The 24,164-nt window shown below is 34.0% G+C and overlaps 1 protein-coding gene across 4 annotated transcripts in view; it reads left to right on the plus strand.

The window, feature by feature from the left end:
- VPS13A (vacuolar protein sorting 13 homolog A) overlaps nt 1–24,164 on the plus strand; it is a 246,679-nt gene that overhangs the window by 141,595 nt on the left and 80,920 nt on the right. For all 4 annotated transcript variants that reach the window (XM_025360006.1, XM_025360007.1, XM_025360009.1 and 1 more), the window contains 12 exons: nt 939–1,092; nt 5,959–6,086; nt 6,471–6,640; nt 7,216–7,433; nt 8,140–8,372; nt 9,542–9,634; nt 10,129–10,485; nt 11,427–11,528; nt 12,966–13,124; nt 13,293–13,548; nt 14,851–15,011; nt 23,859–23,962. In XM_025360006.1, coding sequence (XP_025215791.1) covers nt 939–1,092; nt 5,959–6,086; nt 6,471–6,640; nt 7,216–7,433; nt 8,140–8,372; nt 9,542–9,634; nt 10,129–10,485; nt 11,427–11,528; nt 12,966–13,124; nt 13,293–13,548; nt 14,851–15,011; nt 23,859–23,962 — 2,135 coding nt within the window. The remainder of the gene's footprint in view (nt 1–938; nt 1,093–5,958; nt 6,087–6,470; nt 6,641–7,215; nt 7,434–8,139; nt 8,373–9,541; nt 9,635–10,128; nt 10,486–11,426; nt 11,529–12,965; nt 13,125–13,292; nt 13,549–14,850; nt 15,012–23,858; nt 23,963–24,164) is intronic.

The following is a 24,164-nucleotide window of genomic DNA, read 5'->3' on the forward strand; positions in this document are numbered from 1 at the left end:
TCCAAGGTTCAAACAATTCTGCGTCAGCCACCTGAGTAGCTGGGATTACAGGTGTGCACTATACCCGGCTAATTTTTGTATTTTCGGTAGAGTCAGAGTTTCACCATGTTGGCCCAGCTGTTCTCTAACTCCTGGCCTCAAGTGATCTGCCCGCCTGGGCCTCCCAGAGTGCTGGGCTTACAGGCGTGACCCACTGCATCTGGCCTGAAATTACTAGCTCTGAGTTAGTTCCTAGTTTATGTGTGGACCTAAGCATATTAACCATTTAGGTTCAGTGTCTTATAAATATAAATATCAGGATTGCATCGTTGGTGCATGGTTGTAATCCCAGCTTCTTGGGAGGCTGATGTCGGAGGTTGTGCCCAGGAATTTGAGGCTGCAGTGAGCTAGGATTGCATGACTGCATGCCAGCCTGGGTGACAGAATGAGACCCAGTCACTAACTACCTAACTAAAAATAAATAAATTTCAGGATTATATTCCATATACCTAGGACGTTTTTGAGGTTCAAATAAAATAGTTCATGTAAAGCACATTGTGAACTCTAAAATTTTTGATTAACCAAATGTATCATTTTTGATTATTCTACATTTGTAAAATGAGGTGCTTACTAACCAAAAAAATCCAAAGTAGATAGATAACTACTTAAAGTTCATTTTAAAGGTTTAAAATTACTAGATTATTTGGTACATTAATAACGAATAGTTCTTTATTCATAACTTCATTGGCGTTAGCACCTAATTTAGTTCTATATTTCACAAGCTACTAAAGAGCACATGGTCATTTAGAAAACTGAATATTCAGTTTGTAAAAATGTTTAATTGATGTGGTAGAGGATTGAAACAGTCTTTCATTTTTCTCTTCTGAGAATTTTAACTGTAGTTAAATTCTTCAGTGAAGTAGCAGTGCTAAAAAGAGCAAATATTTTTTGTTTAACAGTTCATTCTTAGTCAAGAAGATATAACAACTATTTTTAAAACATTGCATGGCAATATATGGTATAAAAAAGATGATAGTGCCTCACCTGCTGTAACAAAAGACCAATACAGTGCCACTAGTGGAGTTACTACTAATGCTTCACACCATTCAGGAGGTACGTTTTTAAAACTTCAAATTTCTTCCTGCTTTCCTCTCTTTCTCTCTTTTTCTTCTGTCTTCTTCCCTCTCCTTCCCTCTATCTTTTCCCTCCTTCCTCCCCTCTTTCTTCCTCCTTTCCTTGTTTCTTTCCTTCTTTTTCTTTAGTTTGGGCAAAATAAGATTTGTAAATCTCTTTCTAATCAGCTAATTCCATTCAGACATCTCTAAATTGTCCATTAGTCACTGTGTTGATTTTTTTTCTTTGAATGAAAGTTCCTAGTCCTATTGTAACAAAATTCCTCAATCTATATTCGTGTTTTCCTGACTTCCTTGTAGCTCCTTATTTTCCATTTTTCTCTCCTTCCCCCATCTTCTCCCTATCCCTAGTGTGGTATATATCCCAAAGAAATCTTTTATATTGACATTAGGAATATCAGAGTATTAGAGGTGCAAAGAGAGGCTGGCTCATCATTAGTAGATGGTGGAGTTTAGCAAATGTTTGGGAGATGGATGGAATGGAGTAGAAGGAAGCAGAACTCAGAAAGAGGCTTCATCTAATGTTGGATCCAGTGTGCTCCATGGAAGGTGGCTGGTTTCTGAGTTCAGCACGAGCACATACAGAGGGTTAGTTAGTGCTGGGATGACTTTGCTGCATAAGCATAAAGTTTTCATTCTGGCATTATAGGGGATCCTCAGACTTACCTACCTCAAAATGAAACCTGCTAGTTCACAAGACTCACCTTTGCAAAGCCCTGAGGTATTACACAGCATTTTTACTCAGAGAATCCTAACAGAAAAACAGCTTTACATTTACAGCATTGTAGGAAACCCCACCCTTACTAGCTGGAATAATGAAACCAGTCCTTTATTGTTAAATATGAATGGTCAGATATGAAGAAACTTGTAAAAAACCCAAGCATGAATGAAACTAAGATAAACAGAATAGTGTTTTCTGAAGGAAACAGATAGTTGAGGTGACAGAAAAGGAAGCAGACAAACAAAAAACAAACTCTGACATTCTAAGAGGATTTTGAGAAGATAGTATAAGAAATGGATCCCACTAGCACCACCAGCTCACCCAAGCATTGGAGAGTTGCTGGAAATCTAAATATTATTGCTGAAAATTTAAAACAAAAACACTAAACATGGAATTAGAAGTATTGAGTTGGAATATTTGGTCGAGGCAATCTCCCATGACAGAGAAGAAAAAAGCACAGGGATGGAAAATGTGATCAAACTTAAAGAGTGATGTTTTAGTTCAGAAAGTCCAAATTCCAGAATAAGTGTTACAGAAGAAATAATTGAGGAAATGGAAGGTAATTCTTTAAAGAAGATAGTACTCTCCTTTTATCTGCAGGGAATATGTTCCAAGACCCCAGTTGATGCCTGAAACTTTGGGTATTACCTATGTTTGGATAGTACCCAAACTATATTTTTTCCTGTACATACATATGTGTGATAAAGTTTAATTTATAAATTAGGCACACTAAGAGTTGAACAACAACTATTAGAACAATTTTAACAATATACTCTAATAAAAGTTATGTGAATGTGGTCTGTGTGTCAAAGTATCTTAATATTTTCAGACCCCAGTTGACCTGACTGCAGGTAATTGAAAGTGCGGGTAAGGGAGAACTGCTGTAAACTGTCCAGACCTAAGTAAATATTGAAGGAAGCTCTTGGCTATAATGAATCTACTGAGTTTCCAGCAGATTGGATAAACTAAGATTCCACATGCAAACACATTTTCATGAGATGTCAGAATGGTAAAGCTAAGATTTTTTGAAGTTTCAGAAAAAAACAGGCTGCCTGTCAGGGACTTAGAAAAAAATGATTGCATGATTGATTTTTGTTGTTTTTATTTATCAATAAAACATGATGGAATAGAATCCCTGGATGGTGGAAGACAATGGAGAAATGTATTCAAAATTCTAAGGAAAGTGGTTTTTGAAGCTCAGATTCTATACACAGCCAAGCCAATACCCAAAATGTGAAAAGAAAAAAATTCTCAGATTTCCTGTGACAGAGTTCTTCATACTCATTCGTAAAAGAAATTAGTCTGAAAATGTATTTCAGCAAGTCAGGGAATCTAGGAAAGGGGAAAATATGGGGTTAAAAAAACCTAGGCCTACCCAGGAGTGCATTGAAAAGGAATCTCCAAATTATCTGTGTGAATAGGCTAGAAAGTAATTAGCTTTCATTAAAAAGTAAATGAGAATGCTTTAAGAAAAAAAAAGCCATGTGGAAGAATGTCTTATAGAAGAAAAATAGCATGAATTCCACATAGTATGTAGGATACAGAGTTAGCTATATTATATAACTGATATAGAGAGGAAAGTGTTTTCTGTTCTTAAGAAAGAAATTTCTATACCCTGGTGCAGAAGTGGACTAAATTTTGCATAATTTTGAGCCATTGTTAGAATGTGAGAAGAGAACCTCTTATTTTTCAGAGGTGCACTCATTGTGACAGTATAGCAGCAGAGGCAGTATTAGTGTAAGTCTCATTGAAAAATACTACATGGTCATAGTTAAACAACACGTCAAAGACTTCTTAGGTAAATAAAGTAAATGTTATGAACCGTGATAACTTAGAAGTAAAGACATTACTAAGCAAAGCTGTAAAGAGGAAGATGGTTCAGGGGAAACAAATAGTAAGGGCTTAAAGAGTGAGAGATAATGTCTGCAGTTGATGTAACAAGAAACAGATGTTTGAGTATGTTATTTTAATTGTTTTCTTCTGGAAATTTTTACACATATACCAAAGTAGAAGGAATAAGGTAATGAACCCACATGTATTCATCACCCACTTTCACTCATTAATATCATGTGGCTGCTTTTGTTACTGCCCTCACTCTGCTCTTCCCCCTTCTTCCTCCAGTCTATAAGATATTTTAAAGCAAATCCCAGATATTATACCATTGATTGCTATTTTTCCATAAGCAATAAGGACGTTACTTTTTAAATATAGTAACGTCATCACCCTAAAAATTAGCCGTGATTCCTTGAGACCATGAAAATATCCCCTTAGGATTCATCTTTCTCCTGAATGACTCATTGCAAGGTTTGTTTTTTTTCAAATAATGATAAAAGTGTCAATTCACAAAGAAGATGCAACAATCCTAAATGTGTATATACCTAATAACAGAACTGTAAAATATCTGCAGCAAAATTGACAGAACTAAAGAAGAAAATACACATATACAGAATCATAGTTGGCGATTTGAACACACCACTCCTGGTAAATGATAAGATATGGCAACAAACTTGACATAATTAATGTAAATAATGTTACACTCACTTGCAGAATACATTTTTGTCTTTAAGTCATTCCTGGAATGTTTACATTCTCTCGTTCTGTCACCCAGGCTGCAGTGGTGCGATCTCGGCTTACTACAAGCTCCACCTCCTGGGTTGACGTCCTGCCTCAGCCTCCCGAGTAGCTGGGACTACAGGCGCCTGCCACCATGCCAGGCTAATTTTTTGTATTTTTAGTAGAGACAGGGTTTTACCGTGTTAGCCAGGATAGTCTCGATCTCCTGACCTCGTGATCCGTCTGCCTCAGCCTTCCAAAGTGCTGGGATTACAGGCGTGAGCCACTGTGCCCGGTCGTTCATACCATTATTTATCAGGAAAATTTCACATTTCACCAGATGAGTTAAGTTGTAGAAGACTGACAACACCAAAGGTTGATGAGAATGTGGAACAGTTGCAATTCTCATGGACTACTGATAGGAATGTGAAACAGTATAACCACTTTGGCAAAGAGTTTGGCAGTTAACATATACCTACCTTTAACAGAGCAATTCCAGACCTAGGTATTTACTCCCAGCGCACCCCAAAATAAGTACATATATACACAAAATGACTCATTTAGGAATACGTATAGCAGATTTACTTATAGTAGCCCAAATCTGGAAACATCTCAAATCTTCATCAATAGGAGGATAAACTCTTTTCATAGAGTGCATGAGTAGCTGTAAGAGTGAACTACTTGTACATGGAACAACACGGTTGAACCTCGAAAACATTATGTTGACTGAAAGAAGCCACACAGAAAATTTTACAATCTGTATGACTCCATTTATATGGAATTTGAAAGTATACAAAACTCATCTATGATGATTGAAATTAGAATGGTAGAGAGGTTGAGGATTGGCTAGCAAGTGTTAAGAGGGAACTTTCTAGAGGGATATAAGTGTTCAGTATCTTAATTGAAGTGGTGGTTATGTGGATATATACACTTACCAAATTTCATCAAATAGTTCATATAAGATACGTATATTTCATTGTATGTAAATTTCTATCACAATTGAAAATACATTACCTGGCATGATGGTACTTTTCTCTGAAGTTAGATATAACGAGAATTAGAAAGTGGTGTGTTTTAATTTTAAGCTCATTTAATATGTGCATATAATGTCCTGATTCAAAATTTAAATGTAGAAAACAAATTTTGGATTCTTCTCATAAGTAGAAAAATTTTTTAAATGTCTCTTGGTTTTAGTTTTTTAAAGTAAAATTTGAATACTAAATTATGTGCCAGGTACTGTAGTATGCATTTTACATGTGCTATTTTACTTAATCCCCAAAACATATTCAGTGATTAGGTCTATTTTTCCTTGGAACAGAACAGTGGTGGAAACAGAAGCATCAAAAGGAAAGAGAAACACCAAGTGTTCAATTAATATTCCCAAATTATTATGGAAAGAGTCCTAAGCCAGAAACTGAGTTTTACATGTGAATTTCCTAGTATTTTATTTTCTTGAATGTCATTTTACTATACCTGTTTAATTAATAGTTCTATTAAATCTATTTCAGGGGTATTTTAATGAGCTAATTTTTAATATATTTTCTTTTATTAAATAACTTTAATTTTTTCAAGGAGCAACTGTGGTGACAGCTGCCGTGGTAGAAGTACATTCACGTGCCTCACTAGTTAAGACAACACTAAACGTGAGCTTCAAAACTGATTATCTCACCATGGTGCTGTATAGTCCAGGTCCTAAACAAGTAAGTCCAGGAAGAAAAGAAAATGTATTTTCACTTGTGAAATTTGCATAGGTAGATGTTTTTAAAGTAAAAAATGTTAATACTTAACATGTATTTTGTAGTATCTGTCCCTCCGAGAAAAGTGGTTGATCTTTTTACTCTAATAGTAATTGTAACCATTTCCCTTTTAAATGAGTTATCTATCATGTAGCTAATAATGTGAAAAATAAATTGTAAAATTGAAGTGATATGTATATATTTTTGGCTTTTCATTAGAGCCCTTTGGAGACAGAGAATTTTGAGATTTGTTATAAGCAGAGGCAATACTTTGTAGTAGTTCATATCATAAAATACACGTTAGACTTGTGTTTCTGTGTAATTTTGTATTGATTTCTCCTTTCATAGGCTTCCTTTACAGATGTTCGGGATCCTTCTCTGAAACTTGCTGAATTTAAATTGGAGAATATTATAAGTACTTTAAAAATGTATACAGATGACTCAACATTTTCTTCCTTCTCATTAAAAAACTGTATTTTAGATGATAAAAGGCCTCATGTCAAGAAAGCAACTCCTCGGTATGTATTGTAATGATGTTCTAAGGTTTTACTTGAGAAATTGTTGATACATTTTACAGAATTCATTTCCAGAGTTGCACGTTCATTTTCTGAGTGCATCCTAGGTTCCTTAAAGCTTCAGTTCAGTCAACTCGTAGTACTCAGTTAACATTTAAAATGTCCTGGTTCTGTTATGTGCTATTCTTACTGAATAATTGATAGATTGGTTGAGTAAATAGAAATAATCAGTGCAATTAAATTGGTTTTTACATTATTTAAATTACATTCTCTAATATAAATTATTGTTAATCCATGCTAATTGCAATGGGAAGTACATGAAAAATTGAAAAGAAAAAATATCCTGAGATTCAGACTCATAATTTATTGAACATACACTTCCTAATTTATGATACATTTGTGTTTCAGAAATTTGTAAGTTTGTTATTTGGAACACTTTATGGATCTTCCCAAGAGACATGACTTCGGAATGCTTTTTTTTTTTTGTCAGTGAAAGAGATAAGAGGTCTTTAAGTTTTACTTGTATGTTTGATTACTTCTAAGTTACTCATGTAAGGAATTGTTACTGTGTTTTCCAGAATGATAGGACTGACTGTTGGTTTTGACAAAAAAGACATGATGGATATAAAGTACAGGAAAGTCAGAGATGGCTGTGTGACTGATGCAGTCTTTCAAGAAATGTATATTTGTGCAAGTGTAGAATTTCTGCAGACTGTTGCAAATGTCTTTCTGGAGGCCTACACCACAGGCACTGCTGTAGAAACCAGTGTGCAAACATGGACTGCTAAGGAAGAAGGTTAGTTATTGGCTAAAATATTTAATATTTGTTTTATTGAAGTGCTACAACAGGACTTACCTTGATTAGCCTTTTAGATCATCAAGGTAAACACTTTAAGAAATTAAAATTTTATTTTTCAGAGTAGAAGGAAAACCTTAATGTGTTTTCTGGGAGGTTGTATAGTTTGCATTTTTTTAAAGGTGTGAATATATATTGCATTTAAAAATTATGAAACCTATATTAGAATAAGTAATTGTACTTCAGGCAGTAACATGAAGGAATTTGCCTAATGGAAAAAAACAAGCGAGCGAATAATCAACCAACCATACCTTTTCACAATTAAGATAATATTTCAATTTAAAACACTCATTTATTTTTCTTGTATTTATTCCTAGCTTTTAACATATGGTTTCTTTGTTATCTTTTTGTAATATGTCATTTACTGTGGTATAGTAGAAAGAGTATCAAGTTGAGAATTGGAAACTAGATTAGGGTCTAGGCTTTCCAATTAAATAGTGGAGATTTCCCCCTCATTTAAAAATGTTCTTATGCCTATAGCTTCTTCAAATCTTCACTAAGGGTTGTAGTTGATTCCTTTGGAATCTAAGATTCTTTTATTTTACTTTTTACTATTATTTCATTTTATTATTTTCTTATAAATAATAAATTATCCATAATATATAGCAAATATTTTAATTTATTAATTTATTTTTATTTGTTTTAGTACCTACACAGGAATTAGAGAAGTGGGAAATTAATGTTATTATTAAAAATCCTGAAATTGTGTTTGTGGCTGACATGACAAAAAATGATGCTCCTGCTTTAGTCATTACAACACAATGTGAAATTTGCTATAAAGGTAACCTTGAAAATAGCACAATGACTGCTGCTATTAAAGATCTCCAAGTGAGAGCCTGCCCGTTTCTTCCAATCAAGAGAAAAGGCAAAGTCACTACTGTGAGTTAACTATCTGATCATCTGCTTAATTGTAAACTATTTAGGAAACAAAAACTACCTACATGTTTTCCAACCTTGCTCTGTAAAATGTCTTTCTCTCTGCTTAGAGAGCTTAGCTTAGAATGTTATTGACCAGCTTTGAAACTCTTTCATTCTTCCAGATGTTGCTCATTATTGTTAGTATTTGTGGGAATATTCTCAGTAAAAAGTTGGGTTCATCTTGACACTTTTCAGTTAAGATCTTACTTTGACTTTCTAATCATGTCAATTCCAAATAGCTCTTTGGACTTTTAAGACTTTCTGCCAGTTGTTTGCTGTGTTGTTTCAGTTTTATTGTTTTAACTTTTTTCTCCCATTTGGATGTTTTTGCTCAAATAATGCATTTTTCCTTGTCTCCATGTAATGTGATTTGAACTTTCGGCCATTTGCTTTGACATAGTTCACGTTGATACTTTACTCTCTAGTAACCTCTTGGCCTTCCTCCTCTTTATAACTCTACTTAAAATTCATTCCTTTACAGACATCTTTTCAAGTGAACTGGCTGACTCCCAGCAAATACTTACAAAAATATTTGAACTTCTAAAGGAGTAATAGAAACATATGTTTTTGTTTGTTTCTTTGTATTTTGTTCCTGGTGCTTGGTATGCATCTACAGAAGCATACATGTTCTAAACATTGTCACCATATAAATATAAGATGTAATTTTGATACAAAGAATATATGTATATTAGTTAGGATGTAAGATAAATTGTTGCCCAAATTTACAAGACAGTTGGCCCTCCACTAAGCAAAGAGAGAGAATAGAAAATGGAGGGTATACCAATTCTCTCTTAGGTTTTGATTTAGAAGTTTTACATATATATTTCTTCTGTTCACATCTTTTTTGGCTTGACCACACTTTGCTGCAATAAAGGTTGGAGAATGTGGTATTTTTTTCCGAGCTACCTTCTGCTCAGATAAAACTTATATTACTGTGGAAGAATACAACAGATATTAGGTTCTAGAGGTCCTTCCTATGGGACAATTAAGGAGTGTATTAAGTAGTAACTTTTTAAATAGTTATTTTTATTAACTCGTTTATTTGACATACCTATTACTAGGAGAGTCTTTAAATAGAAATATTTTTATATTTAAACATTAATTTAGTGGTATTGATTTTTCTCTCATAGGTTTTGCAGCCCTGTGACTTGTTTTATCAAACTACTCAGGCAGGTACAGATCCACAAGTGATCGATATGTCAGTAAAATCCCTGACACTAAAGGTAAATTAAAATATAATCGTTTGAATATTCAGTGCATTTTTAAAAAGTAGAAAAGCCTAGAAAGTTATTATAGCAAGTCTTTTCATTGTTAGGCAAACAAAATAGATGTATTTGTGTTTTTGAAAATATATTTTTATGAGATATTTACAAAGTAATATTATTTAATACACATTTTATGATGAATGTTATTCTGTATTTTATTAAATACGTTTGTGTGGTTAACATCTAATATCCCTAATAAATATTATTGAAATTATTTTATACTTCATCAGTTTAATAATATCTACAAGATTCGTGTAAATATTTTAACAAGTCACAATTAGTTATAGTAATTTAAAAAATTGTATAAACGATAGTTTGTACTATTTGTGGTAGTAATGTTAATTCAATATTTAATTTCTCATAATCCTTCAGCAAGTGTATTTAATATTTCTTGAAGTAGTATGTTTCAAAGTATTTTGTATAGATTTATCATTAGTTTTTTTTCCATTTAGGTTTCACCAGTTATTATAAATACTATGATTACCATAACTTCAGCACTGTATACAACTAAGGAAACCATCCCAGAAGAAACAGCTTCTTCTACTGCACATTTATGGGAAAAGAAGGATACAAAGACTTTAAAAATGTGGTTTCTTGAAGAATCAAATGAAACTGAAAAAATAGCTCCCACAACTGAATTGGTACCCAAAGGCGAGATGATAAAAATGAACATTGATTCTATTTTTATAGTTCTTGAGGCTGGAATTGGTCATAGAACAGTGCCTATGCTTCTGGCAAAGTCACGTTTTTCAGGGGAAGGCAAAAACTGGAGTTCCCTAATAAATCTGCACTGTCAGCTTGAGCTAGAAGTAAGCATATTTTTCCAGTTTTATAACAGATAATGATACATATGGAATATTATGGAATCTTATGTAGCTATTTAAATTAAGCTTATTGTAAATATGATGTTGGGTCAAAAACTTTTAGAAAAAAGTTTTCAAATTTTGCCCTTGAATAATTGCTTTTATGTATACAGTCCTTTCACTTTTAAAGTACATCTCCACATTAAGTTTGTATTTCAACTGATTTTATCAACTTAAAGGTAATATATTATTCAACAGTTGTTGATTAGATTGAGAATTCTTTTTTTTAAGAGTTAAAGTTGAGGCCAGGCCCAGTGACTCACACCTGTAATCCCAGCACTTCGGGAGGCCAAAGCAGAAGGATCGCTTGAGCCCAGGAGTTCAAGATCAGCCTGGGCAACATGGTGAAACCTTGTCTCTACTAAAAATACAAAAAATTAGCCAATGGTGGTGGCTCACACCTGTAGTCTCAGCTATTCAAGAGACTGAGGTGGGAGGATCACTTGAGAATAGCTGGGAAATCAAGGCTGCGGTGAGCTGAGATCGTGCCACTGCACTCCAGGCTGGGGGACATAGTGAGACCCAGCCTCAAAAAAAAAGAGTGAAAGTATTATCTTTTTTTTTTTTTTTGAGGATATAGACAGAATTTCTGAATATGTGGATAATAATCTCTTCTGATATAAAGAGTTAGAAAGATATGCCTTATACTTTTATATAATGTAGAATCAAGCAAAGATGCTTTAAAGGGGGTTTTATCTGGACTAAATTGTGAAGAGCGAATATGTACTATGAAGTTAGCCAAGTGAGGAAAATGCTGAGGGAGTGTTTATAGGAAGCTACTGAATGGCATGTAAACTGGTTTTCGTATAGAAGAAATAACAGGGCCAAAAAACATGGTGGGAAGCAGGATAGTAAATCATTTTTAATTTTAAAAATTCTCTCTATAGGTGCATTATTATAATGAAATGTTTGGTGTATGGGAGCCTTTGCTTGAACCCTTAGAAATTGATCAGACTGAGGATTTTAGACCATGGAATCTTGGTATCAAGGTATATATATATGTGTGTGTGTGTATATATATGTATGTATGTATTTTAAAAGACTACTTTTTTTAAGAACAGATTTAGGTTCAAAGCAAAATTGGGAAGAAGGAACAGAGATTTCCCATATACCCTCTATGTCTACACATGTATAGCTTCCTCCTTTATTAACATTCCCTCATCAGTCTATATTTGAGGTCTGAAAAAATTTTCCAAAACTGAGAATGTTTATGCCATATTAGACACTTTATTTTAATCACAACAAAGTTCGGGTTGTCTCATCATGGGCCTTGCCCACATGCTTCCTTGTTTGCCCTCTTAATGTAATTTTCAAATCTCAGGCCAATGTTTCCTATGCTTCTAATACAATTATGTAACAAGTATTATGTGCCAGATACAGCAACTCTTGGAGGAAAATAGTTTTTATCCCTAGTTTGACTTGTGAAGGGACTGAGACCAGGGAGGTTAAGAGACTTCTTGAAGTAATAAGCTACAGAGTGGAAGAGAGAGGATGCAAATCCAGCTGCAGAGGGGTTAAATCCACTCTAAACCACTATGCTATAATGCCTCTGTCATCTTCTTGTAAGTTGTTGTCTATCCTGAGTTTCCTTCATCCTCTGGGGAGGTGTGTATGTGTGTGTGTGTGTGCAAGAATGTGTATTATTTGTTTGAAATATATTGTGTGTTTATATAATCATGAGAATCGGGGCCTTTAGATGGATGAAATTTTGCTTCTGAAGTAAGAGACTGCAGAATTACTCACGTATTTCCTACCTAATAATGACTTGGTCAGCCTGCGGACAGATTTTCAGTGGCTTAAAGCCAGTTAAAGTAACAGCAGAGGTGGCTAGCTTAGCATGTTGAGCTCTTTTCGTATTAGATCATTTAATTTTATTTTCCAGATATTTTAGATGAAGGATTTTAAAAGGAATTCCTTGATGGTTTTTAGGTTAGAATACACATGGTCAGTGGATCTGTGACTCCTAAAAAATGGTAAAGGGTATTGATTCTTATGAGCTCTAGGTTTATAACACTGTTCTGCTACTATTACCTGCCTTTGTAAGTCTCCATGTTTCTGTTCTTTATTATTAGCATGACCAATACATTAAGTTACTGTTTTCTGAGTTTTTATGTTGCTTTGAAGTATGTGCTTTTATATTCAGATGCCAGGTACACGTAGTAATTCTAGGTCTTTATTATTCCTTCTGAATTATATCTGCCAGTTTACTATCACTGAGGATGACATGATTTATTTTCTCTAATATTTCTATCCTGTGTGACCTTAGTTGGCTGATGTCCAAGTAATTTCAGTAAGGCAGTAGAACTTACTGAAATTAGAAAAGATAAAATGTACTGATCTCTCTAATGTTGTTATTGAAATTTGTCTAGTTATGTTGTGTTCCTAGAAATAATTTTTTCTTGTATTTCTGTGATTTATCATTTTAGATGAAAAAGAAAGCCAAAAAGGCCATTGTTGAGTCAGATCCTGAAGAAGAAAACTACAAAGTGCCAGAATATAAAACTGTCATTAGTTTCCATTCAAAAGACCAATTAAACATTACATTATCCAAATGTGGTCTTGTAATGTTAAATAATTTAGTCAAGGTAAGTAAAGAAATTTGAAACTTTAAATATTGAGATACTTGTCTGAGTTGATCTGTCTGTTGAATAAGAAGTTTAATGACTTAGTTATTTGTCATTTGTCCTCTACTGTTCTCCTTGTCATTTAATTTTACACATTTAATTTTATTTAAGATAACTCTTTCTTATTAGGCATTTACAGAAGCTGCCACTGGATCTTCAGCTGACTTCGTAAAGGATCTGGCACCATTTATAATTTTAAATTCCCTTGGACTTACTATCTCTGTTTCGCCAAGTGATTCTTTTAGTGTACTCAACATTCCTATGGCAAAATCATATGTATTGAAAAATGAAGAAAGTTTAAGTATGGATTATGTCCGAACCAAGGACAATGATCATTTCAATGCAATGACCAGCCTAAGCAGCAAACTCTTCTTCATTCTTCTTAGTAAGTAGTTGCTGTATTACCTTTCTGGGGCTTTTTTGTTTTAAATTACAATTTACATGTTATTTTACTCTTTTGTAGAATCTTAGCAAGGTTTTTTTTTTTTTTTTAAATTCTCCTTTCTGATAGGTCAAGAGCTGTTTTTTGTCTTTGCAGTATCTTGGTTGCAGTGTGTCATTACTAAAACTTTGTATTCCAAACTTTTTCTTTATCCACTGCATTATTCAGAGCATGGCAATTTACTGCTTTGTTGTTGGGAAGAGAAGTATTAGATCTCGCCCTCATTCAGCTTTTATAGACCATAGATGTTTAGATGTTTGTGGGGATTCTTTTATTCACATTTGGTATCACTTGATGGTATTCCACTAGTTTTGCAACTGAATGAATTCAAAGTTTGAATTCATGCAAATGGCAATTTTTAATGGTTTTAGGATTTGTAAATAGTTTTTTTTTTAATGTTCTGCCTATTGAGATGAAAATTTTTTCCTTTGTCTTTTCTGCTTCCTAGAAGTTTTTCATTTTTATTGGAGGTGAAATATATACATTCTTAAATTATCATAATATGTAGTCATTGTGAAGTTAAATAGTCCCAAAGCCTCCCCTACACCACTTTTTGATACTCTGGCATTTAAGTAGTTATTGAGGAGGGCATCATTTAGAAGATTAATTAGACATGGGAGGGTAGGCTACTAAAATAGCTTGTGTTTCTAGTTAGAAAATAACATGTAACAGGTGTTTCAGGTATTGTCATAACGTTGTACTTAATGTTCTCATAAATTTTACCTCTTTTTTTTTACATTTTTATGAATGGGATGGTAAATGAAATTTATGCAAGTAATTGCATCCCCAATACAACTTGTGTTTTAGGTAAATACATATAAAATTTTGTGTAATCAAGTCCAAGATATAAAGGAAAAGTGACACAAGTTGTTGGAAAAATTAAAAACAAAAATTGTAGTCACCTTGATATTTACCAGTGTCTACCAAAAGCTATTATGCTCTGGTTATTCTTACAGCAAGCCAGAGATCAATATTCTTGTATTTTATAGTACTTGCTCTCGTTACTCATTTTGGAAAGGTTTGCTCTTGTTGTCTTGGGTTAAACTCCTGAATGGGATTTTGTAATGAATGCTGTGGAAATATATGGTGGCTTCTTAAAATATCCCTTTTACGGTCTATATCCGAAGACTTTAGTGACTATTATTTATAAGTTTAAGAATCATCTGAAATTTCTAATATATAACATGTAAAATTAATATTTAATGAATTATAATAAAAACTTTTAAACATACTTATTTAATTTAGCACCTGTTAACCATTCTACTGCTGATAAGATTCCTTTAACAAAAGTGGGACGACGTCTGTACACTGTAAGACACAGAGAGTCTGGAGTTGAAAGATCTATTGTTTGTCAAATTGATACAGTGGAAGGAAGTAAGAAGGTCACAATTCGCTCCCCAGTGCAGGTATGAAGTGATCAATTTTGGGGGATGTCCTGTTATGCATATCTGTGTGCTAATAAAATTTAAAAAAGAGAAAAACACCAAAGCAAATTATTACTGAAAGAATATAAACCGTAACAGAAATACAGCTGATATCAAAAGAAGAGTCACTACCAGCAGTTGCACTACTCAAATATGACCAGTGGTAGGAATTTGTTTGATATACTTCTTATAATTTTTTAATAGGAATATTTTGTAAAATCTTCTTAGGGTATTTTTTATAAATAAAATACTCATCAGTGTTTTGCTTTAGGTCTTTGTAATGTATTTATATCCTTTCTATTTGATTAGATAATTCTTAGAGAAATAAAAAAAATTTTACAGCTTTGTTGAGGTATGTACAATAAACTACATATATTTAAAGTTGATGACTTTTGACACAAAAATCCACCTTTGAAACCTTCATCACAGTCAAGGTAATGAACACATTTATTTCTTAGAAAAATTTTCTATTTCCCCACTTTCCCATTCCCAGGCATCCACTGATCTGTCCTCATTGTACATTAGTTATGTGGCCTAGGACTTTACATAAGTTGAATACAGTACAGATGGAGTTTGACTTTCATTCAGAAAAATTTTGTGTGTGTGTGTGTCAACTCATGTGTATCCATGTTGTTACATGCAGTTACATGTTGTTTCTCAGTAGTCATCTTTATATGGATATGCCACATATCCATTTTGAGTGAACCTTGGTATACCGTGTGAGGTTAAGAATTGAGATTTTGGGGTTTTTTTCACCATATGGATTTTTTTCCAGAGGATTCTAGTTCCTTCTCATTTTTCTTTAAACTTGAGAATCAGGTTATCAATTTTGTCAAAAATCTGGATAAAATTGGCTTGTCTTTTAATGTTTTAAATTCTGATTACTCATTGGTAGTGTTTAGAAATACAGATTATATTAACCTCTATTTGCAGTCTTAACTAGACTCACGTATTCTAGTAGATTTGTGTAGATTTAGATAGTTACGATAGTTGCAAATGAAGACATTTTTACTTTTTCCTTTCCAATCTGGATGTGTTTTATTTTATCTTGTTTATATTGCCTATCACACTGGCTAGAATACAATTCGAGTAGAAGTGGTGACGTCTTATGTTTTTGCCTTGTCCATTCTTTCACCATTAAACATGACTTGTGTTGTAGTTTTGTAGATGCCTTTTCTTACATTGAAAACATTCCTGTCTATTCCTAGTGTGCTGAGAGTTTTTATCAGAGTCGATTTTTGTATTTTGTCAGATGCCTTTTCTGTGCGAGAGGAGGATACATTTTTTCAATTGTTAGTATGATGAATTACATTCATTGATTTTTTTAAATGTTAGATCAACTTGCATTCCTAGGATTAATCTCACATAATCTTGACGTCTTACTAACCTTTTAGTATATTGTTGGATTTTGCATTTATATTTATGAGGGATATTGGTCTAGAGTTTTAATGTCTGTCTTTCTCTCTTCCTTTCTTTTCTTGAGTCTTGCTCTGTGCCCAAGGTTGGAGTGCAGTGGTGCCATCATGGCTCACTGGAGCCACATTCTCCTGGGTTTAAGCAATTCTCCTATCTCAGCCTCCCGAGCAGCTAGGACTGTAGGTGCACACCACCACACCTATTCCCCCATCTTGCTCCGCCTCTCATTGTTTAACTTTTTAACTCATTAAAGCAGCAGTCCCCAACCTTTTTGACACCAGGGGCCTGTTTCATGGAAGACAGTTTTTCCACAGGTTGGGGGCTGGGGCATATGGTCTCAGGATTCCTTTCTCAAGAACAGAAAGCTCCACCCATATGTGTCCCTGTCCCCTGCAGGGACACCAAGTTAACAACTATCTACACAGAAAAAAACACCATAAGAAACAAAAATCAGGCAAGCACTCACAGTACTGGATTTAACCTCAGATCATCAGGCATTAGTTAAATTCTCATGAGGAGCATATAACCTAGATCCCGTGCACGCACAGTTCACAATAGGGTTCACCCTCCTATGAGAATCTAATGCTGTGGCTGATCTGACAGGAGGCAGAGCTCAGGCGGTAATGCTCTCAAGCCTGCTGCTCACTTCCTGCCGTGCAGCCCACTTCCTAACAGGCCACAGACTGGTACCAGCCCATGGGTGAAGGGCTGGGGACCTGTGTATTAAAGTGTGTTTAACGTGGGGTTTCTGTAGGCACCACGTAGTTGGACCTTATGTTTTGTTTTGTTTTGTTTTTTTATTTTAATCTGAAAATCTGTGCCTTTTAACAAGGATAATTAAACCACTTATATTTAAAAGTTGTTATTGATATGGTTGGGCTTAAACTTGCTATTTTTTTTTTTTCTATTTGTCTCATTTGTTCTTTACATCCATCTTCCTTTTGTTTTCTCTTTCTCTTTTTTTTTTTAATTAATTGAGCATTTTTGTTACGAATTCATTTTATTTCCTTGTTGGTTATTGGCTGTATCTCTTTATACTTCCTTGCCTTTTTTGTTGTTGTTGTTGTTGTTGTTACTTTAGGGCTTTATTACGTACATATTGTATTAGTCTACCTTCAAGTAGTATTTTGCCACTTCACATACAGAATCACAACTTTAAACCAGTATACTTCCACTTCTCATCTCCCACATTTGTATAATTATGTTCATACATTTTCGTGTCTATGTATGTTAGCCAAAACCCCATAATACAAGTTACTATTTTTCTTTAATGAATTATGTTTTAAATTGGTTTAAAATACAAACTGTATTTGATATTTATTATCACTTTTTCTTCTTTCAGTAATGCTAATAATGAATTCTTTCAGTTTTTATTTCACATATATGTGTTACAGATACTTTCACTGGGCCTAGAGATCTAGATTGGCAACGTTTTTTCCCCATACTTTAAAAATGTTGTTCTGCTGTCTACTGTATTGCATTGTTTCTGATCAGAAGTCTGCTTTTTTTCCTGTATTTGCTCTTCTACAAAATGTGTCAACCTTTTCTTTAGCTGCTTTTGAGATTTCTTTTTTCTTTATCATTGGTTTTAAGCAATTTGGTTATGATGAATCTTACTGTAGTTTTCTTCATGTTCCTTGTATTTGGGGTTTACTGACCTTAAAATCATGGATTTATAGTTTTGATCAACTTTAGAAAACTTTTTGCCATTGTTTCTAAAATTTTTTCTGTCTTCGCCCTCTCTTCTCTCCTTTAGGTTCCAGTTAGGTATATATTAGGGTATTTGAACTTGCCCCACAGCTCAGTAATGCTCTGTTTGTTTTTCCTTTCAGCTTTTTACCCATTTCTTTTTTGATAGTTTCTCTTGTTAAGTCTTCAGTTTCCCTTTTCTTTTTCAGTGGCCAATCTGCTGTTGACGCCATCTGATATATTTTTCTCAATAGTACTATGAATTTTTTTGGTTTTTTATTTTCCAGTGTCTCTTTTTAGCATACTTAGTCTTCTAACTTTTTAGTGATATTGGATATAATTTTAATAAATGTTTTAATGTCCTTGTCTACCAATTCTATTACGTGTCATTTTAGGTTTGTTTCATTTTATTGATGTTTCTTTTCATTATGGTATTTTTTTCATTCCTTTAATGTACCTGATAATTTTTTATTGGTTACCTAAAACTACTGTATATATCAGAACCAGACTTTGTTCTTCCTGTTTCTTTTAGGCGGATCTTTACTGAGCCGTAGATAATCTGCACATGTCCTGGTCATGACTCAGCTGAAGTTTTGACGTGAAGGGGACACTCAATTTTCCAGAATTCTGTCTGTACAGCTTTTGCCTCTCCATGCAGGTCTCTCCCCTCCAGTACAATATGCTGTGAATTTCAGTCACATTGGCTTCCCCAGATTTTCAGATCTTGTCTCTTCAACTTGGCTGCCTGCTTCTCACACAGCAGACTAGAAACTCACTCTCCAGACAGCAAGCTGGGTAGTCATAGCTTCTGTAGCTTTTTCGTTTTTGTTTTTGTTTTTCCCTTGTGCTGCCTATTGTGCCTTATCTGAAACTGTGGTTTGATGTTTGTTGTTTGTTTTCCTGCTTTTTAGTTGATTAGGGTGGGAAGCTATATCTGGTCCCTGTTATTCTAGCATGGCTGAAAACAGATATCCCTTCTCTTTCACTTTTTATTTAGGTAACTATTTTAAAAGGTGACTAACAGCCGCACTCATTACTGTTGATTATTTTGCCATTTAGTTAAATAGTTGAACGTGAATTTTGAATTTCTTACAGGTACTTTGTATAGACATATTTCTATTGCTTCAAATGTATAGAGCAAATAGTTTTTCTAGAATTAAAAATAGAGTACAGTTAAGATTATTCATTTATCAAATTCTTAGTTCTCATGTTTCATATGCTGCTATGATGTTTTTAAAGTAGAATTTGGTAAGATATAGAAAGATTATGAGAAAATTGTTTTACTAAACAATTTGTTATTATCTATTCCAAAGATAAATATGAGTATTTGGAAGTTTTCTGATTACTATGTATATATTAATCAGAATAATACATTTTTGCCTGACCATTTTTTGCTACTCACTGGATGAGATACCATTTTTTGCTACTCACTGGATGAGATACTCTTCATACTTTTCTCTCTAAAGAAAGTTGCAACAATTCAGTCACCTCTTCAGGCCCCAATTCTAATTCTAGTTCTCTTGCTATATCCACCATATCTGCAGTGACTTGCTCCATTGAAGTCCTGAATTCCTCAAAGTCATCCATGAGGGTTGGAACCAGCTGGTAATGTTGTTATTTTGACCTCCTCTCATGAATCACAAATGTTATTAATGGCATCTGGATGATGAATCCTTTCCAGAAGATTTTCAATTTACTTTGCCTGGATCCATCAGAGGAATCATTGTCTATGGGAGCTGTTGCCTTAAAAAATGTATTTCTTAAATAATGAGACTAATATTATTTAAGTCAAATATACAATATTACATATAATATTAAGAAGTTGAAATTACTCCTTGATCCATTTGCTACAGAATAGATGTTGTGTTAGCAGGCATGAAAGCAGCATTAATCTCCTGTACATCTCCATCAGAACTTGAGTGACAATGTGCATAGCCAATGAGCAATAGCATTTTGAAAGGATTTTTTTTCCTGAGAATAGGTCTCAGTAGTGGGCTTTAAAAATTCGGTAAACCATGCTATAAACAGATGTGCTTTCAAATTCAGGCTTTGTTTTTCCATGTATAGAGCACAGAGTAGAGTTAGCATATTCTTAAAGGCCCTAGGATTTTCATAATGGTAAATGAACATTGGCGTAACTTCAGGTCACTTGCTTCATTATCCCTTTAACAAGAGATTCAGACTGTCCTTCGAAGCTTTGAAGCTAAGCATTGACTTCTCTTCTCTAGCTATGAGAGTCTTAAATGTCGTGTTCTTCCAATAGAAGGGTGTTTTGTCTAGTTTGGAAATCTGTTGTTTAGTGTAGCCATCTTCATCAGTGATCTTAGCTAGACCTTCTGGATAACTTGCTGCAGCCACTTGCCGCTTCACTTTGCACTTGTATGTTATGCAGGTGGTTTCTTCCCTTAAACCTCGTGAACAAACCTCTGCTTCCAACTTTTTTTCTGCTACTTCCTCACATCTCTCAGCCTTCATACGATTGAAGAGAGTTAGGGCCTTTCTTAGGGGAATGTTGCAGCTGGTTTGATCTTCTATCCTGTATTAGGCTGTTTTCATACTGCTGTAAAGAACTGCCCGGGACTTAGTAATTTATAAAGGAAAGAGGTTTAATTGTCTCATAGTGCAGCATGGCTGGGGAGACCTCAGGAAACTTATAATCTGGCAGAAAGCAAATGGAAAGCAAGGCACCTTCTTCACAAGGCAGCAGGAAAGAGAAGTGAATGCAGGAAGAACTACCACACACTTATAAGACCATCAGATCTCGTGAGAACTCATTCACCATCATGAGAACAGCATGGGGAAACTGTCCCCATGATCCAGTTACCTCCACCTGATTCCTCCCTTGACACATGGGTTATGGGGATTACAATTCAAGATGAGATTTGGGTGGGGGACGTAGTCAAATCATGTCATATTCAGACCACTAGAATATTCTTCCTGTTAGCAATAAGGCTGTTTCACTTTCTTGTCATTTGCGTGTTCACTGGGTTAGGACTTTTAATTTTCTTCAAAAACTTTTCCTTTGCATTCACAACTTGGCTGTTTGATGCAAGAGGCTTACCTTTTAGCCCATCTCTGGTTTTGACATGCACTTCTCTTTAACATTAATCATTTCTAGCTTTTGCTTTTGATTTAAAAGTGAGAGACATGTGCCTCTTCTTTTCATTTGAAAGAGGTCATTGGAGGGTTATTAATTGTCCTATTTTCAATAGTATTGTGTCTCAGAGAATAGAGAAGTCTGAAGAAGAGAGAGAAAGTGGGGAAAATGTCCAATTTGTGGAGCAGTCAGAACATACACATTTATTAATTATAGCACATATAATTATAACGAAAAGATTGAAATATCGTGAGAGTTACCAGAATATGACACCGAGGCACTACGTGAGCACATGTTGTTAGAAAAATGGCACCAATAGACTTGCTTGATACAGGATTGCCATAAACCTTTAATTTGTAAAAAATGAAATATCTTCAATGCACAATAAAGCAAAACATATAAAACAAGGTATGCGTATATATGAATTTACTACTTTTGATAGTCAGGAGAAATGGTATTATTCAAAATAAAATTTGCCCACAGTTACACAGCTAGTAATTAGCACTGCCAGTATTTATCTCAGGTTTGTTTCACTTTAACATCTATGTTCATTCTGCTATCATATTGCTGTTGCATAATCATAAACTTGAGGAATTGTTCCAGCAAGATAGCTTACCTGCAACATGCTTTTGTTTCTTTCTTATCTTTGTAATTTTTGAGAGACAGGGTCTTAATCGCCCAGGAGTGCAGTGGCATGATCAATGCTCACTGCAACCTTGACTTCCCAGGCTCAATAATCCTCTCACCTCAGCCTCTCCAGTAGCTCGGACTACATGTGTATACCACCATACCTGGCTAATTTTTCAATATTTTGTAGAGACAGGGTCTCACCATATTGCCCAGACTGGTCTCGAACTCCTGAGGTCAAGTGATCCTCCTGCCTCAGCCACCCAAAGTGCTGGAATTATAATAGGTGTGAGCCACTGTGCCCACCCACTTTTATACAGACGGATGTTCCCTTTTCCTCTGCTCCCTTAGACTTTTCAAGCTTATGCTCATTCCGTTTTCCAGACCTTTGATCTTTCCTTGAAATTTCAACTGCTAGTTTATTCTCAGCTTCCAACCAACTTTTTCCACACTAAATCTGAAAGGGAAAACAAAGTAAGCAATATCAGACTTTGGTAAGTAACTTCACATTCCAAACAGCCACCATTTAGAAGCATGTGTTTCTTAATAGGCTCCATTTACATCAGTGATAAGTTGAATGTGAAATTTATTTGGAATTATATTTATAATCAGAAAATATGTTGGAAAACTTACAGTTAATGTCTGTTGTGGAATGCTCTGGATGTTGATTATTGGTTTGATAGTGGACTTTGAAGTTTATTATAATACAGATGTCTCCATCCACACCATGGAGTTTTAAAAATATTGAAGTTTAAAAATGGTTCCCTTAAATTTAAAAAAAAATGCATGAAGTTGAAGCCAACTGTTTGGTTTCCCTCCTTAGTCCACATTCCCTCCTTCCTTCTTCTTTGAGGCAATATCAATTTGGTGATATGTTGTGTATATTTCTAGTACTATATTTTAAAAACTACTTCCTGTCCAGAAAGTACATACTTGTGTTTTTAGTGTCTTACAGAAATGTTACACTGTTCACCTTGTTATGCTATGTTCTGTTTTCATTCAAATATTTGAAGTGTAACCATATACTGATACATAGGTCATTATTTTAATGATGTTACATGATTATATCAATTTGAAGAAAATTTTCTTATTTTTCCATTGTTGAGATTGTTTTCATTTTCATTTTTTTATAATAAAATCAGTGGTGTAGTGAACATCGGTGTCTTGAGTGAGTGTAGTAAACAATAAATGAATACACATGTGTAAACATTTCTCTAGGTATGGCACTAGGAGCAGAATTGCTAAGAAGAAAGTACATTTTCATTTTTACTAAGTTTTTGTCAAATTATTCTTCAGAGTTATGTTATCAGTTTACATTCTACCACTAGTGTATATGAGTTCCTGTTCACATCATTTTCAACTGTTGATATTACCATACTTCTGATATTTTTGCAGTTTGTTGGTATTAAAAGATATTCTATGAATGTAATTTGTATTTTCTTGATTACTAGTAATGTCAAGTATCTTTTCCTCTTTATTGGTCAGTTTTTCCATTCTGTGAATCACTTGTTTACATTCTGTTCCTGTTTTCCTCTTGATTGCAACTTTCTTAATGATTTTTAGGATTTTTGAGTATGTAGTGGTTATAAACCCTTTGTCAAGTATATTACAGATATTTGCCAGCCTGTAGATTGTCACTTTTACCATACAAATATTTAAAATTTTGATTTTTTTCTATGAATTTTTTTCTACTGTTTTTGTCTAAACAAAAACATATCTCTAAACAAATTAGTCTCTATCCTAAAGTGAAGGAGATATTATCTTATTCCCCTGTAGGATGCTTAAAGTCTGTTTTTGAGATTCCTTTTATATAAAACTGTGGAAATTTTTCTTGTATATTTTAGGATAAATAATATGTTTGTTTCTTTTCTAATTTACATAAGCAAGATGAATATTGCCTGATAGTTCCTTTGTTAAGATATTTACATGGACTTTTTTTTTTACACATCTGTAGATTCTTAGATTAATGATACTAAATATTATTTGTTTTTCTTTCCCAGATAAGAAATCATTTTTCAGTCCCACTGTCTGTTTACGAAGGGGATACCTTATTGGGAACTGCCTCACCTGAAAATGAATTCAACATACCATTAGGATCTTACCGGTATTTTTTCTTTGTCATTTTATTTACTCTGAGATCTCTTGTAGACTTTTTAGTTTCTGATTTCACATGGATAACTTTGATCAAATCCATCCTGCTAATAACTCATCTAACTCCTGTAGGTTTCTGTGCACTTAGATCTTAAAAAAGAAGTATTATTTAATTTATTGTAATAACTTATAGCAAGCACATTATATATACTTTT

The sequence above is a fragment of the Theropithecus gelada genome, chromosome 15 (genome assembly GCF_003255815.1).
Source record: "Theropithecus gelada isolate Dixy chromosome 15, Tgel_1.0, whole genome shotgun sequence".
Taxonomy (NCBI): domain Eukaryota; kingdom Metazoa; phylum Chordata; class Mammalia; order Primates; family Cercopithecidae; genus Theropithecus; species Theropithecus gelada.